Source organism: Vespa mandarinia, chromosome 1 (genome assembly GCF_050613455.1).
Source record: "Vespa mandarinia isolate Hongniang chromosome 1, ASM5061345v1, whole genome shotgun sequence".
Classification (NCBI taxonomy): domain Eukaryota; kingdom Metazoa; phylum Arthropoda; class Insecta; order Hymenoptera; family Vespidae; genus Vespa; species Vespa mandarinia.
In genome coordinates, this window is record NC_140810.1 from 7,191,113 (window position 1) to 7,208,170 (window position 17,058).

The 17,058-nt window shown below is 35.3% G+C and overlaps 1 protein-coding gene across 11 annotated transcripts in view; it reads left to right on the plus strand.

Moving 5' to 3' along the window:
• LOC118446957 (FH1/FH2 domain-containing protein 3-like) overlaps positions 1 to 17,058 on the plus strand; it is an 80,174-nt gene that overhangs the window by 39,559 nt on the left and 23,557 nt on the right. For 10 of the 11 annotated variants that reach the window (XM_085661387.1, XM_085661377.1, XM_085661369.1 and 7 more), the window contains one exon: positions 16,891 to 16,949. In XM_085661387.1, the coding sequence (XP_085517513.1) occupies positions 16,891 to 16,949 (59 nt within the window). Of the gene's footprint in view, positions 1 to 13,822; positions 14,044 to 16,890; positions 16,950 to 17,058 lie in introns of those variants that run through there. The other variant, XM_035878222.2, reaches the window with a different exon arrangement.

The window sequence follows — 17,058 nt, forward strand, 5'->3', positions numbered from 1 at the left end:
TCGCGATTTCGTATGCGAAGCTTGACCGACTTGAATTGTTTTCCGATAGTTTTTTCCTTTCAGCTGGCGCTACGGGAGGCGTTCATAAAAATTGGAGCTTTTATCGAAAACGTTCGGTGATTCGCTCAGTGAGGAACGGAGAGGGAGTCGTAAAGTGCGAAATTACAGGAGCGTGTTGGCGAACATGAAATCGCTTTTCTTGCCAATGGATCAGTCGGTTCGTCGGATCACCGATACTTTTTGTCCTTGAATCGAAATCGAAGTAGACAAAGTAGGGAAAAGATGAAGAAGAGCTTAGAAGAGAGAAAGGTTCTCTTGTTTGCGAGTTAAGGATCGTTTATCTTCGAACGAACTTGTGTATACACCAGGCGGTCCGTTCGTGGCATGTTGCCGGACTTTCGCGTTAAGAAATCGTTCAACGTTTCTAAGCTCAGTGATCAACACGAAATTTCTCCCGGGACACGGAGGAACCTACTTCGTGAAAATCTCTTTTCTACGAATTGTTTCACGTTGGTACGTTTGCCGATTAGGGAATAGGTACAAATTATTCTTTTAAAAAATCGCGAAGAAAACATAATTACGGACTAAAACTTATCTTCAATAGGTTTTTCTTTTTTTTTTCTTTTTTTTTTTTTTTTTTTTAAGAAAGAAGTTTTCTTACAAATATAAAATATTACATTAGAAATTCGTTCTGAAACATTCCAGAGATTGTTTTAAGATTGTTTATAAAAAGTCCTCCGAGAGGTTATTTAATTAAGAGGACGATTAATAGAGGCTCTTTTTAAATTGGTACACGTATTCTTGGCGCAAATTCGATGTTGTTATCTCTCTAACGTGCTTCCATGAGCCATTTTTTTTCTACAGTCTAGATAGAAACAGTAATATCGTGTTTATTCCAATGCCTCTTGATCTTTCATAAAATGAAACTCTTGAGTGTGTTGTACCTTCCTGCAACGGCTTGTTATCACAAGAGTGAAAAGAAAGGAGAGAGAGAGAGAAAGAGAGAGAGGGAGAGGGAGACAAAGAAAGAGAAAGCTTTGCGAAGTAGCAAGTTCGTGGCCAGTGTAACCGTTGAAAGCTCAAAAAGTTATTTCAATTCCCTGTGCACATTGTGTTTAACTGAAAGGAGGTCTCACTGGACCTTAGCTAATAAACTCTAAGACTCTTCGTCATCTTTCTCTCTCTCTCTCTCTCTCTCTTTCTTTTTTATTGCCAGTATTTCTACGTGAATCTTATGTAATCCATTTGAATGCACGTAGGTACCTGTTATTTATAATTATAAGTACCTATGTCTATATATTCGCTATTATAATGGTCTAAGGAAGAAGAAAAATAGAAGATAGAGACGAATGAATAGGATGAATGTGAAAGATAGAGAGGGAGAGAAAGAGACAGGATTGCGGCGATTACTCTCTCAAGAGTTCAATAACCACGCACAATACGTTTCTAAACGTTTCGTATAGACGGTAGAATGAATAATCGCAACTACTCTCGCGGAAATCGTTTCTCTAGGATTCTCCAGACTTATGCTTTGTTAAAAGTTTTATCGAAAGAAATTTTTTCCACGCTAATCTTATTTCCCTCTCATTTTTATCTATTTTTGTTTCATAAAAAAGAGAAAAAAAGAAAATAATTAACTGTCTCTCGTTATGATATGTTTTTTTTTTTTTACACGAGGCTCCTATTGCAAAATGATAATAGTTTTGACCCTTCGTGAAGCGTTATATTTAATACCTTCCGTATTATTAACTATGCTAATAAATCGGCTCATTAATGTCGTCGCGTTCTAACGTGCCTTGAGCACCACCCGACGCTAATCTTATTAGTAACGACGGCCGAAGGCCATAAAGCAGTTTGCACCCGTCTCGCGCGAAAATACCATGGCACTGCGATTTTCCGAATTATTTACCGATTATCGGGTTTCTCTCTTTCTCTCTCTCTCTCTCTCTCTCTTTCTCTGTTTCTTTTCGTCACTCATAAAACTCTTCCGGTTACTGTTTAACAACACTATATTGGCAGCGAGAAGGTAATATTAGCCAAAAATTAGAGAAATGAGACGAGAAACACGATGATTCACGATCGAATATCCTCCAATTTAATAATAGAGACGTCTGGGTATCATAGATGTAAATAATGCAAAAGTTAAAAGTTATACAGTATATTATAGTATTATATATTAAAAATTAATTAGAAATTAAATAAAATAGAAAAAAGAAGAAATATTGGAAATATAAAGAAAGTAAAAAATTTTTCTTGCACATTGTATCGATCATTTAGATTTTTATTGAAATCAATTTTCCAATAAAAAAATCGATGCAACAAATGGAGAAATTAGATCGATGTCATTGATATGCATTTCTATTCTAAATATGGTAAAAGGAACAAGGATATAGTATTTAAAAGGAATACAATGAGGGAATCACAAACGCGTATAGACGATTAATTAATTGATAAACGGTAAATCATCGTTTCTCCTTTCTTGATTCTCGTATGTAGTAGGTATGTAGTACGTAGGTATACGTGTTTTGAATGTAGAAAAGAACGATCGGTAGTGCCGATCGCTCGATTTTCCTTCGAAAGGAGGAAACGAAGCGCATACCTATCGCTCTCGAAGGGAACGCTCGATTGAGCGTGCGGCTTAGCTTTCTTCCAGTGTCTATGACCTTTCCCGAGCCGAAAGCCGCGCGAGCTTTCGCGTGTTTTCGCGAATAGTTGCCGACCTCGCTCGGAATAAATCGCATAACTAGGTTTCGAGATCTATTCCCAGGACATCGGCTGACTGTCTACGCTTGGCTACAATTTCTCGTCTCTCTCTCTTTCTCTCTCTCCATCTCTTTCTCTCTTTCTCTTTCTCTCTTTTTCTCATTTTATAAATATCTTTCCGCATTAGTGCGAACGTTTCCGTGCAAGACAAGCCTGTTAGCGTTGATTTAATGAATCACCGTTTCTTTGTTATTTTAATCATTAATATCGTTAATAGAAACAAATAGTTTTATCTCGTCTTGATTTAATACTAATATATTTTTAATCAAGGAAATTTAAAAATAGTTATTAAAAAGTAATTCGATATACAATATGATTACAATATGAGACTATTACAATATGAAACTATTTTTAGATTTGTTTGGTTTTTCTTTTTTTCTTTTTTTATCTTTATTCTTTTTTTTTTTTTTTATAATTGTTTTGTATTATTTTCGAAAATGTTTTGTACTCGTCTCGATCTAAAAAGAGCGTTGGTATGATTGGGATGAATCATAAGTGAGTAATATTGGAAAAGTTACAAAAGCATGCATATATTTGAATACTAACGAACAGTCATTATTACCGTTCTCTCTCTCTCTCTCTCTCTCTCTCTCTCTCTGTTTCTTTAAGAAGAAAGAAAATTATTAGAAAAATTGTTAAGAAAAATGTTAGAAAAAGAAGTATAGATTTCATTAACGAGAAGAACACCTTCAATCTTCTTTACCATCACCTAAAGTAAAGAGTGTTTAGCAAGAGAACTGATAATATATACGTATATATTTAATATAAATAATTAACATTTATCGTTTTAAGAAAAGTTCAAAGATACCAGTTCGATGGAACATCATAGTAGAAATAAGCGCAAACGTTTAATCGATGTCTCGGAATGCGTTACTCGTTCGCGAAACGCAAACCCCGTAATTCAGTTAGCCGTCTACGAGCGTTGCGTAATGATAAAGCGAGCGTCATGCTCTCTCCTAATTGCTTAATTAAATTAAATGCATAGTTTAAAGTTCTCCGGGCCATTATGTAAAGTCGTCTGGACGATGCTTGTATTATTCAGACTTGTATTTGTGCGTGTATGTATGTATGTATGTATGTATGTATGTTGTGTGTGTATTTTACAGAACTCGATTTCCTATGTTGTATCAGGAAAATGAATTTACTTTTCGAATTGAAGAAAAATTGAAGCTTTTTATTTGCAATTTCATGTCGACATTAAGAGAAAGATTAAAAGATAGATAGATAATGAGAAAGAAAAAGAAAGAGAGAGGGAGGGAGAGTGAAATAGAGATAGAGAGTTTATTTGGTGGTCAGGATGTATTAGTGTATACGCTTGCGCACTCTTATTCGAGACTTTTCACCCTCCCCACCCCTTCTTCACATGTATATGTGTGCTTTAGGCGATATTTCAGACACTTTAACTGCTCCTTTTACTACCAGGTGGAACTAACTGGCTTTGCCTAGGCTCGCCTCTTTATACTGAGGTACGTCTGGCAAGTCGTGACTTACGTTCGCTCGTACCTAGAGCAGCCGCAGTATTGAAATTCTCCCTCGTTAACACGAATGTACCTTGCAGTACTTACGATCGTCCCTTTTCACCAAGATCTAGTATGTTTCGAGATCTGGTAAAAGGACAGAAAAAATTAAACGAGACCGATGGTATTTACTTCTTTTTTTTTATTTTCTTTTTTTTTATGATATATTTAAGATGAAATTAAAGATGAAATTAAGGATGTAATTAAAGATGAAATTAAAGATGAAATTAAAGATGAAATTAAAGATGGCAGAATAGGATTGTTATCAGTTTTATATATAATAAAAAAAATAATATTTAATAAAAATAATTAGAATACAAGATGGACATTGCCTACGCTATGTTACGTGTTATATGTTGCTTTATTTCTAAGATATTTTTCTCAACCACAAATCGACTGCGATTCTCGAATATGATTGACTATTATTCGTTCTACTCAATTAATCCATCGATTCATCTACGTATATATACAAAAATATCACAAGCATTCGTTATTGCTTTTTTTATTTCACTTTTTATTTTAGTCTTATTGGACAATGATCGAACGGCACAATATCTCATCCATTCTTTACATACATACAAGGTCAATAATAAACGTACATACAAAGATTAATAAATTCGCAAATGATTAGACATTTTCTTCCTTTAACACACCATTGTTGTTTTTTTATATCGCACTGTTGTTCATTTTAACGTTTTTCTTTTTGTCCTTTTTAACAAGATTTAGACTTTATTCACTCGATCGAACTATTTATGGTACGAAAATAAATGAATTCCTAGTTCGATCGTTCATCGAACTGTCATTAATAATTACTTGCTGTTATCACGTAAAGAAAGAGAGAAAATTAATCTATGTGAGTGTATATGTACGTACTAATAGACGAGGCGTTGGTTCGTTACACAATTAAATTTATGATCGACTCGAACACCATCGGACGTTGCTGCCTATTGCGGAGGGTGGAATATAAATTGCGCCCTGTCATATTGAATTATAGCTGGTACCTGATCGACGTGTAATAATACAAGTGTATCGCTCGATTTTAATAACTTGTAAAGATTTGTATAATTGTCGTTTACATTAGTTACGGTTTTACGGATCAACAATTCCGAACTATCGGGTTATTACTTGACATGGCTTGAAATTTTTCTATTTCTTTTTTTTTTTATTTTTCTTGTACAATATGAAATTGTAAAGAATATTTTAGTAAACATCGTGTCAATCACAATTCTCAATTGTCTTTGGTTTAAAAGAAATGGAAGATTTTTAACTACAGATTCACATATCACGAAGAAGTCGAAATTTCAGATGTAAAATAAACAATTACATAGTATAGTTGGCGAGAAGTGAGAGCGTCATACACGTATACACATACGTTTTTATTTATACGCATACATATATTTATACTCATTACGTGCTACCGAATATGCACATATATATATATATATATATATATATATATGTATATATATATAGCTGTATATATATGTATATATATGTAGCACTTAATGAATTAGTTTGATGTCTCAAGTTTAAAGTCAGTTTGTAATAAATCCAGAAGAAATACATTGCCTATACTTAAAATCTATTTGTCCGTTTGCTGTTAGTTATCTGTCTAGGACGAATCAATCTATTGTCTATGAGAAATTAGTGTGATTAGTTATTTGTCAGTTCAAATAAATATTATTTATGTGTTATTTTGCATAAGTATGGAAGATATATTGTTCGACATATGGGTTGTCCGCATAATTCCATTATATTAAACGAGTAATTTTTGTCAATTTTATCTTGAAAACGAGCCTAAAGATTTTGATGTATTCTATCGTAGGTCTAGATTTTGAGAAAATTTATTTTTCCTAAATTTTATTGTGGTTATATAACCGGAAAAAATATAAAAAAAAACTTTTTCATATTACGCATTGTAGTTGGCACATAAAAGTGAACTTTATAATGCGCGATATTCGCAGATTTTCATATAGCTTTCTTAATCATAAAGTTATTGTTAGCTGAAACTATTAACGTGAAAGTTAAAAATAAATGATTTTATCATTACGTACCGTAGTTGGCGTAGCGTGAATTTCAAATTTCATATAATAGTCTAGTAATAAACATAGAATTCTATTATATGAAAGAAAAACTTATTTAGTTAAAAAAAAAAAAAAAAAAAAAAAAAAAAAAAAAAAAAAAAGAAAAAAAAATGAAACATCGAGATATGAATTTTAATAAAAAGAAAACGGCACTATTGAAAGAAGAGCAAACCGAAGAAGTAAGTAAATATAGAATAGCTTGGACATTCAAGAACCACTGCTTTTCGATTCGATTCCCGTCTCGAAGCAAATTGATGATGCTCATGTTGTGAAATGATAAAATCATTTGCTTTTAACTTTTAAATTAATAACTTCAGCGCTAAGGTAGGCATATGAATAGCTATAGAACAAATTTGTTACACTTGTTTACCGAGAAGTGTTCGATCTTTCAGGTATTATTATTATTATTATTATTATTATTACTAATTGTAAAGAACCCAAGCATCTTTTTACAAAATATTAATGAAAATAATTTTTGTAGGCATTAAGTAAAAAGGAAAAATTTTTGTTACATTTCGTAAAAATCTTGATTTACTGGAAATACACGTTCGATATATAATAGATGTTTGCAATGGAACCTTGTCACTTGAGAGAACAAGTCGATATCTATCGTTACGTTCGATCAATATTTCTTATCCTTGAAATAAAAGTTTCTTTTCGAGTTAAACGATAGCTTCGCGGAAACGACAAGTATTGGAATTCTTCCATCTTCTCAAGTTGTCAAAGAAACGAGGAGCCATGAACAGATATTTTCTTTGGGGAAAAAAAAAAATTCATTTCGATAAATATAAGTATAAAGATTTCGATTTCTTGTCGAATAATCAAAATAACTTGGATTGTAATGGAATATATGTAATATTGGTTAGAAAAAACTCATTTGATTTGATCTCTTACAGAGAATAGAGCTTGCGAAAAAGCTCGATGGGAAGTACGATGACCGATATTCTAGCATATTGCTAAGATTCTCTAGGGAAATCTCCGCATTCCAGCGATTTACGTTACCGGTAGAGTTTCAAATTTTTTCTTTTCCCATCATCTCTTGGTGACATGTTTTATTCGTTCTATCTCTTTCTTTCATATTCTGTCTTCTCGATATCTCCTTTTCTCCAACATATTCTTTTCTTCTTTCTTTCTTTCTTTCTTTTTTTTTTCTATTCGTTTGGAAGGAAAAATTTTCTATGAATTTTATGCAGCAATGCGAGCTTTCGAAAAAGTCATAACGAAAGCTTTTTATTCCCTACTGTATTCGGGAATATAGAATTCGAAATATATAAACTCTCTCCGTTTTTTCGATTAATGTATAATATAAATTCGTATTGTAAGGAAGAAACTCCTGTTAGAAAGATCTTCTGCGAGATCTCGTTTGAAGGTTCTATCTGAAGAAGATTTCGATTATGTTTGCCAGTCATATTTTCTTGAAGTCGTTACCTATTGATCCGGATTTGGATGTATACAAAATGACATAGAAAAAGAGAGAAGAAAGGATGAAGGTACGCGATCAATATCGGATATGGTGGAGAGATAATCGGCAATTTAGCCAGCATGAGGAGTCGGCAAGTCGTTAGGCCGAGCTGACCGCGTCCCAGTCGTGGGCTTCTGGGAATACGGAGCGACGCGTCTTCATTAGCCTTTCATGAAGGTTGCTTCTGGCAACTGCAGAACTGGCGATACCCTCCTGCATTCTCCTTCTTCCTCTTGTCCTCACCCTTCTAGACCGTTCGTACTTTTAGCGTCCCCATGGGATTATTCCGTCGACGAACTACGACGTTCAGCCACCCCCAACTAGCCACGATTTATGCCAACAGCGATAAGCCGCCTACGCGATAAGCCAAGCTTTCTCTTCTCTTCAAGAACGAACCTACGAATCGCCTTCCGGATCTTTCTCGCGAGACGGTATAGCTATTATCGATTCGAGTCGTGGGAGAGGTAGAGAGGAACGAACTGAGATGAACACCGTCACGAGAGATGCATAAATCGGCACGTCCTATCCTTTCTTTTTCTTTTCCTTCTTTTCTCTTTTTCTTACTCTTACCCAATATATATATATATATACATCTATCTACCCATATATCTACCAAACAACCTACCCACCTACTTAGCAACCTACCTACCTACCTACCTACCTACCTACCTACCTACCTACCTACCTACCTACCTACCTACCTACCTATCTATCTATCTATCTACCTACCTATCTACCTACCTATCTACCTACCTACCTACTACTCTTCCGTCGTTTTCGTCGTCTTCGTCGTTTTCATCGTCTTCGTCGTCGTTTCGTATCCAGTCCTGTCGAGATTGTCGAGAGGTTGTCTCGGAAGTGGGACAGTCACCTGAATACTTTGCAGCAATCAAGTCTCGTTCTTGAAGTATAGGATAGTAATGGCGGTGGCGAGTCGGCAGTAGGGAGAAAAAGAGAGAGGACTTCCCCTTGCTTTCTGTAGGTTATTCACGTTCAGTTTGTCTTCGGGGTGCTTGCCGTACATCACACTTACGGAAAAGATTTTTCCGTACGTACGTACGTTCTTTTATTCGCATACGTATGCGCTTAATTGTTAATCTGTCGAGATTTTTTCGATCATGCCACAGTCCAGTCGACTTCGATTTCTTCATTGTGGAAAAGATTTTTGTCATATCTGCAGGTACTCTATCATTTTGTAATACTTTCCTTTCACTTTAATGATCTGACATTAACTTTTTTCATGTTCTTCAGAGATATTGTGTATTTTAAAGCGAATTGTGTGCTGTTTACATTGAAGATTGTTTTTCTTTTTTTTTTTTCTTTCTTTTTTTCTTTCTTTTTTTTTTTTCTTTATACAAAAATTGATTTTAAACTACTAAGTGATTAATGAACAATTTCCATATTTTCCTATCAATAATTATATCTAAATCTATTCGTACTTCAACGTTCTATCGATGCTTCCGTATGCATCGTCAGCAGAACACTTGATCTTCGTTGGCTCAGGATTATTCGAGTTTATCGATTGATTGGTATTGTATGTAAAGAAAAAGGAAATATACGTAGATTAAGGTTGCTCCGATAGCCTCATCGATCAGATATTTTTACATACTTTTCAAGATTATTACTACTGTAGACAGGTCTGCAAGTATAATAGCATCCTCGTTATAAATCATTGCCATTATTTACGAAGAAAATCGTTCCGTCAAACATTCATCCTACGCTTTTCTCACAATTTAGATTGTATAGTCCTGCATTTATAACAATCATATCAGCCATAAAGAACGATTGCCAAATGAAAGAATTTAACTATAATTTGTCACGGTACATTAATTAAATGAGAAAGTTATGTAAATAGATCTCCTTTCTAAAGAGAAGACCTCGATTTTTTCTTTTCTTTTTTTTCTTTTTCTTCTTTTTTCTTTTCCTTTTTTTTCTTTTTTTTTTACTTTTTTTTTAAGTTCTCGTAATCGTTCGGAAAAGCGTAATTGCATATCGGTCGAGTCGGCGCCAAGAAAACAACTCGGTGAGATGAGACGAGTTAAAGATGAGATGAGATAAGATGAGATGAGAGAAACTGGAACGCGAAGCGTGCACTGGATAAACACAGGTCCGGGAGCCAGTCGGTAGATAAATTCTACGATCGCTTTTTGTAGAATACGTCTTCGTTTCTCTACCTGCTAGTTCGTAATGCCGACGAAGGACAGCTTTTGCACGAGGCTGCCGATCGCTTAGAAACGACGACGATGAGAAGCGATCCCGCGAGGAGAATTGAATCGGCAGAAGAATCGCAAGGAGAATCGCGAGGTGGACGAAGCCGGTTTTATCACGCTCGGTTGCTTCGAGACGAGGCTTTGACGTTGCGCCTTTCTGGATACAGACGTTTCTTCGCTTCTTCTTCTTTTCTTCTTCTTCTTCTACTCTTCTCATCGTACCTATATGCCTCTCGATTAGCGCATTAATCGTCCCCGTTTTTGATAACGAGTTTTTCTACCACCTTCGCCACGAGCTATCAAGTATTCCTCTTGCTTTTATGGATGTTGGAAAAATTCATTTGACTTTACCGATCATTAATGTCTTCGCCTTTCATCTTTTACTTCGAATATTATCGAAGATTAAATCCTATTACTCCAATCAATAGTAATGACGTCAACCATATTTTTTCTCTTCTCTTTTCAATATTTACGTAACACATAAATATTTTTGCTAACAAGCAATTATTTTATATAAATTACGTAAATCTTCTTTTCCTTTTTTCTTTTCTTTTCTTTTTTTTTAACACATTAAAATTCACAAAATTATAATCTTATGATATTTTTGGAGCGATAAGGGGCAAGATATTTCCCGATTTTTTATTAACTTTTTAGTAGAATATCGAAATTTGTTGTGAAATTGATATATTGTTTATTAAATTAAAGAAATTACGGAGAGAATTTGAGCATTTTATAAGTGTGAATAATATTTATTTTTATTTAAATTTCAAGAGGAGAAAATGTTCATACTAGTGCGAGTTGGTATTTACTTCCTTCGTGTCATTCGAAAATGTAAAGCTGTGTATTCGCTCGAGATTGCGCTGGTTTCATTGACGAAGCCTTCAGCGTACTTTCACGACGGTTAAACTGGTTTCGTGTCGCTTCGTGCACGCGTTCAAAACGAGAAGAACGGATCACGCGTTTTCCGTCTTCCTATACTTTTCTTCCGCAACATCTATATCTACATATACTAACCCATGTTTATATTGCTGTATAGTTTTACCCGTTTAAAATCACCTTGTTGTTTTGATTTATTTATTTATTTTTAACACATTTTAATGTTTGATAACATAAAATTATCGAGCAAGTTTCTAAGAATACAGAATGTAATAAAATTACGCGGTAAAACATCAGGAATGCATTTCTTATATGTATATAGAGAAGAAAAATAGTTTCTATCAACATTGGTCTGAAAATGCTTAATTTATGAATTATAAGATTTTCAAGTATGATCTTAGTGTATTTTAATTATTATCCTGTATATTTAAAGAAGTAGAACACTTGTTTGTAACTTATTCCACGAATATGATTATAAAATTCTAATGTAAAAGAATAGTGTGAAACGACTCATATCTCGAAGTCATAATACTAATTATGGACAAGATTATAAACTGAGTATGTATGTATACATGTACTCTTTGTAAATGTCTGACTATTTATTTCTCAGAGAATAAGTACATAACATCGAAGATCGTCGATAAATCTAGACGTACGGAGAAAGGAAGCTCAGTTTCTTCTTGAAACTTTGTAAAATATGAGGCTGCTGTTTGCGTTTAGAATGATGAATAAACATTCTGCTGAAATTCTTCAAAAAAAAAAAAGGAAAAAGAAAAAGAAAAAGAAAAAACAGAACGATTTCGAAGCTCGTTATTTTGTGAAAAATGATTGGATTATCTTGAAATCACTCTCTTAATTTGGTTTACTTGAAATCAATTTGGTTTACTTGAACGGAGTTTGATTTCATCGATTAAAAAAAGTTCTCCTTTTCATATTCACGTTTCTCTCGAGAAAGTAGAGGTCTCGGGAATCGATCTATTGAGATATGAGAGACGAACGTGTAAATGTTTGCCAAGAGCGATCACTGAGAGTATAAAAAGAACAGGCAGTGTTCCTCATGTTTCCAAACATTTTGTTAGAATCTTTCCGACTACGGAATCTGCAAATTCTCTCTCTCTCTCTCTCTCTCTCTCTCTCTCTCTCTCTCTCTCTCTCTCTCTCCCTCATCAATATTAATCATTAATTATTTTTAACGGAAATATTCCGAGACGTTTATTTACATAGGTTTTAATGAAAAAGATCAATTAGTGATATTCATTGAATTAAATAGATGTATACTTATTTTCAAATTTCCATACTTCCGATGGACTTCTCAGGCTACATCGACCGGAAGGAAAGATGACCGGAGTCGATGCAGCTTGCGCATTTACTAACGCGTGACCAAGAATAACTCGACGTAGGACGTGGCTGCTGAATGTCTGAAATCAAGAGTGAAAGACAGAGAAAGAGAGAGAGAGAGAGAGAGAGAGAGAGAGAGAGAGAGAGAGAGACCAAGAAGATGGAGAAGGAAACGGACGCGTAAACTTTATAGGCGTGGCACGTTTCTTTCGTTCGAAGTGCCGAAGAGGAAAGCGATATCCGTGTACCTCCTTCCCCTTTTCATTTTATTTTTCTTCCTAGGATGTACCACCGAATAGAGCGATCGTAATTTTAACGAAATTACCTCTTTCGTAGAATATGAAATAATTAAAGGATCTCTAAAAGTTTTTATAATTTTTTATTTTTATTTTCTTTATTTTGTTTATTCCTGTATATTTTTTCAAGAGAGACTCCTCATCTTTGCCGTCTCAACATCCGGTTTCTCGTCGTTCTTACGCGGAAAAGCCGCTAAGGTGGTTAGCATCACGAGATAGAGGAGTATCCTCGACGAATCATCCGTCTGCAACAGAAATCCCCCCAAGATACGCATCTTCTCGACTTACAATTAGTTACCGAGTATAAGATTAACGAGTCGCTTCGTCCGTTTCGTTCCTTCTTCTAGGTCTCATCGATGATGTTTGTTTTTATTAAACTTCGAAAAAAAGAAATGTATAATCCTCTTCGTATTTAATACTCGCAAATTTCTTCGCTTCCTTCGAGAATATGATATTTCGTATCTCGTCGAACAACGCATTCTCGATCGTTTGTCGAAGTACGATCTAATGATGAAAATGATGATAGTCATGATGGGGTAGGGGTTTAATGTAGCGTCCTGGCCAAGCGAGAAATCGTTCGACCTCGACGTGCCCTGAGGACCTTCGAGTAAAATTACTTGCGTAATTTCTGGAGCGTGAAGATTCGCGTATGATCTTCTCTGTGCGTCGATCATGTGCCCTGTGTGTAACTCGGTGTTGAATAGATAAAACTTTATCTTTCTGCATTGTTATTCATATTTTTAATATACGGTGAATTAGAATACGATGTTAATTTGATGTTTTATCGAGATACAAATTTAATATTCTTATGATTCTCAAAAGGAATCATTTTCATTATAAATTTTTAAAGAATGATATTAATTTTAAACGATTGTTCATATTTCAAATATTTTGAAAAGATAAAAAGGATATTAGATTTGATTTTTTCTTTAACACCAGAAGAACGGATGTACCTAATCGTCTCGAATGAGGCTGCTCGTATAATAATTATCGATAACGATCGAACTTTACTTACGCAAGTGCGTTTGATCGATTGCTTCTCCTTCGTAGAAGTTTTAAGTATACTGACTCGTGCGTTGTACTAAGTAACTTGGTATTAAAACGAAGAAGGCATTGATTGTGTCTACATACATTCTTGCATATATACATACATACATATATGTATATATACACAAGGGGCAAGGACTAGTCAGCGTTTTGATCTCCCACCACCGTTCGCTATTGTGGCGAAGCGCGGGACAGAGCAGACTAAGAAGCCATTCCGCTTGCTAGCAGCCAGTCGTTCCTTGGACTCGTTCGTTGACGTGTTGCTCTCTTGCAAAGAGCATCCTCGAGTTTGATCGTTAGATCCTTTATTTCGAGTTCGAAGCTAGCTGAATGAGTTTGAAAAGATAAGGGAATCCTGTAAGTGAAGAGTCATCAAAAATAATATCAAACCTGACACGTTTGACTTAGAGTGACATGAGACTTCGACGTCGCCATCATGCCACCTTATTGGTAAATATCAGAATGTTCCACCTATTATATCCCATTAACGTTAATCTAAGCCTAAAAAGGAAGCAAGGAAGAGAGATCGAAGCTGTTGCAAGACGAGTTTAGCGAGTGATTTAACTCACGAATAGAACGAGCTCGATCGAGTTCCGTTAGGTTGCTTATAAATTGATTCCGTAAAAGCCCAAAGGAAGCCTGCTTTCCATTTCGCTCAGGGGAAAAAGTCGAAAGGGAATAAGACGGCTCGAGGCTCTAATCAAAATAAATCGATTTCTCCGTACACCAATTTTCGACTTTCTACATTTGTTCCTTTCTTTTCTATTCGATCGAGGATCCCTGTGAAGAAAAATTCGAGCGTATATTCTAATCCCCAGGGGCAGATCTCGCGTGATGCTTGGCATTGGCACGCGTTCTCGACGTTTGCACGTTTAGATCATTTTTTTTTCTTTTGTTTTTTTTATTCATTTCATTTGGTGGTTTCACTGTCGTTCGATTTAAATACTAGGAGCACACAATTAGAGGAGTTAATTCTTAAGTGATTTATGGCTCCGCTGAGAGAACCCTGGTTGACCTTAAGCGTTCATATACACGTAGACATACATACATATGTGCGCTCAATGCGCGCTTGCGTATATATATATATATATATATATATATATATATATATATATATACTAACAGTCGCTTGCGCAATCAAAAAAGTCCGCGTACTCGCATAAACTATCTTCGGGAGGAGTCTGATAGACGAGAAAGTATACAGATGATTGCTCATTTCGCAGCGACCCTCGCAAATTTTCTACTCACGTGACTTATTATCGAGTCAACTTTTGGCAGCTTCTCGCAAACGCACATCTATTTCCGTTCTTTGTTGTTTCGCCTCGTAACTCGCATAATTTCTCGATGAGAGCCTTTCGAGTCCTCTGCTCATGAAGCGGAGGCGTTCTAGCGAGGAGGCTTTTCTTTCGCAATCCTTTTTTCTCTTTCTCTCTTTCTCTCTCTCTCTCTCTCTCTCTCTCTCTCTCTCTCTCTGTTTTCTCACTGTCCCTCGTGGAGAAAGGGAATAATGATTCGTTGAAAAACGATAAGACCGTTCGACGCAAGCCCTTGTCCGCGCGATTTCCTTAGCGTAGGCGTAATCGAGGTAAAAGATCGTAACGGATGGTTAATATTGACTCTCCATTTTCGTCATTAATCTTCCTCGCAGTTTGATAATCCGTTATAAATATCGAATCTTCCAGTTAAGCAGATTACTAGGACCTCTATTTTTCATCGATATTTCCTACGTTTAAAGAAAGGAGTTAAAGTCGAACCTGAAATGATATAATATAATAATATAAATTGATGATATATTATATTATATGTAATCGATGATAATGCCGTAAAATAGCTTGCCAAGTTGATAACTTGGCACAGTTTTTTTCTAATAACGAAATGCAAAGATTCTTGGAATCTTTTCGACTTGACGTGAAGCAATAAGATACATTTCTGATCGTTGGCTCGACTTAAAAGATTTCAGAAATTCACCGATTTGAAAAGATGTTCAACATCGATCTCTCTTTTTCCGGTTGGTTCTTTTCCGATTTTTCGTATTACTTTGCGAATAATTCTACCTTTATATTCCTCTTTATTCTTTGTCTCTTCTTTGATAAGAAATAAATCGTATTTACATAGCGTTCTATTCAAATCTCAATAATGACTCTTATCGAAGATTCTCTCGAAAAGATTTCAGAAGGATCTTTGCGATTTATACTTCAATATTTCAAAAGAATCGTCGTCGATTCTTTGCAATCTTCGAATTCTGACCGGACTTATCTCTTTCAGGCTACTTTTCAATTCCTTTGTTCACATAGAACGCTCGTTAAGCGATCTTATTGCGATATTATTATCGAAGGGTGCAAGAGTAAAACGTTTTTTATGAAAACAAAAACAAAAAAAAAAGAAAACAAAAAAAAGAAGGAAAAGACGTCGAAGATTTATTTTATTACTTATTTTATTTACAAATCGGCATTTGAAGGATATGGACGTTGATTAAAAATAAATAGAAACAAGGGTATATCATATGTATACATATCCGTGGGAAAAGAAGTCCTTTGAGATATCTCGATCTATCTCTCCCTTATTTAACCGGCGGAAACATTAACGCTCGAGTAAGCCGGCATTTTCAGATCTATGTTGCTAACACGTTGGATTTTCGACGTTAGACCTTCTTCTTCTATTTCTTTCTCCTCCTTCTTTTCTCTTTCTTCTCTTCTTCCTCTTCTTTCCTTTTCAAATCCATTGTCTACATCGTCGTCGTTCTTTCTCAGGGACGCGTGGCGTGGGAAGGTTCGCAGGGCCTTAAAGTTCGCGCCGCGTGCTTATCCAAGGCGACACAAGAGAAAGATAGAAATAGAGAGATGAGAGAAAGAAAGAGAGAGAAAGAAAGAGAGAAAGAGAGAGAAAGAGAGAGAGAGAGAGAGAGAGTTTACCGACCGTACCACTTTAACCCAATTTATAGGAAAAGTGTAGACACTTATAATAAGTGTTTGTGTGCATCGTAATAGAAAACGATCTTGCTCGTCTTGTTCCCCAACATATGTATATGTATGTATGCATATAGGTATATATAATAGAGTAATTAGGATCGGTCAAACACGATTAATTGGTACATAGGAGGGTGAAATTAACGCGAACGGAATCACCGTATCACCAGGTCAATAGGATGTCTCGTGCGAGACTCGGTTACGTGTAGCTTTATCAATATTTATGTTCTATGCGAACATACGCTATTGTTTGTGTGTATGTGTGTTTATGTATGTTTAAAGTATAAGTATGTATATACTAATCGAGCGATCCTCTCTTGATTTGTTGCAGCCGGAAGAACTCAATCGTTCTCAGAACTCAGCTCTCTGTGAGGGTTCACACCATCATAGGTGAGTATTTTACTCGCAGATTCTTGATTAAAATCTTTCGTTCGGTCTCACGATCCACTTGGACGGACACCAACTGTGTGATCTCCTTCTTGACCCTCGTCCCATTTTA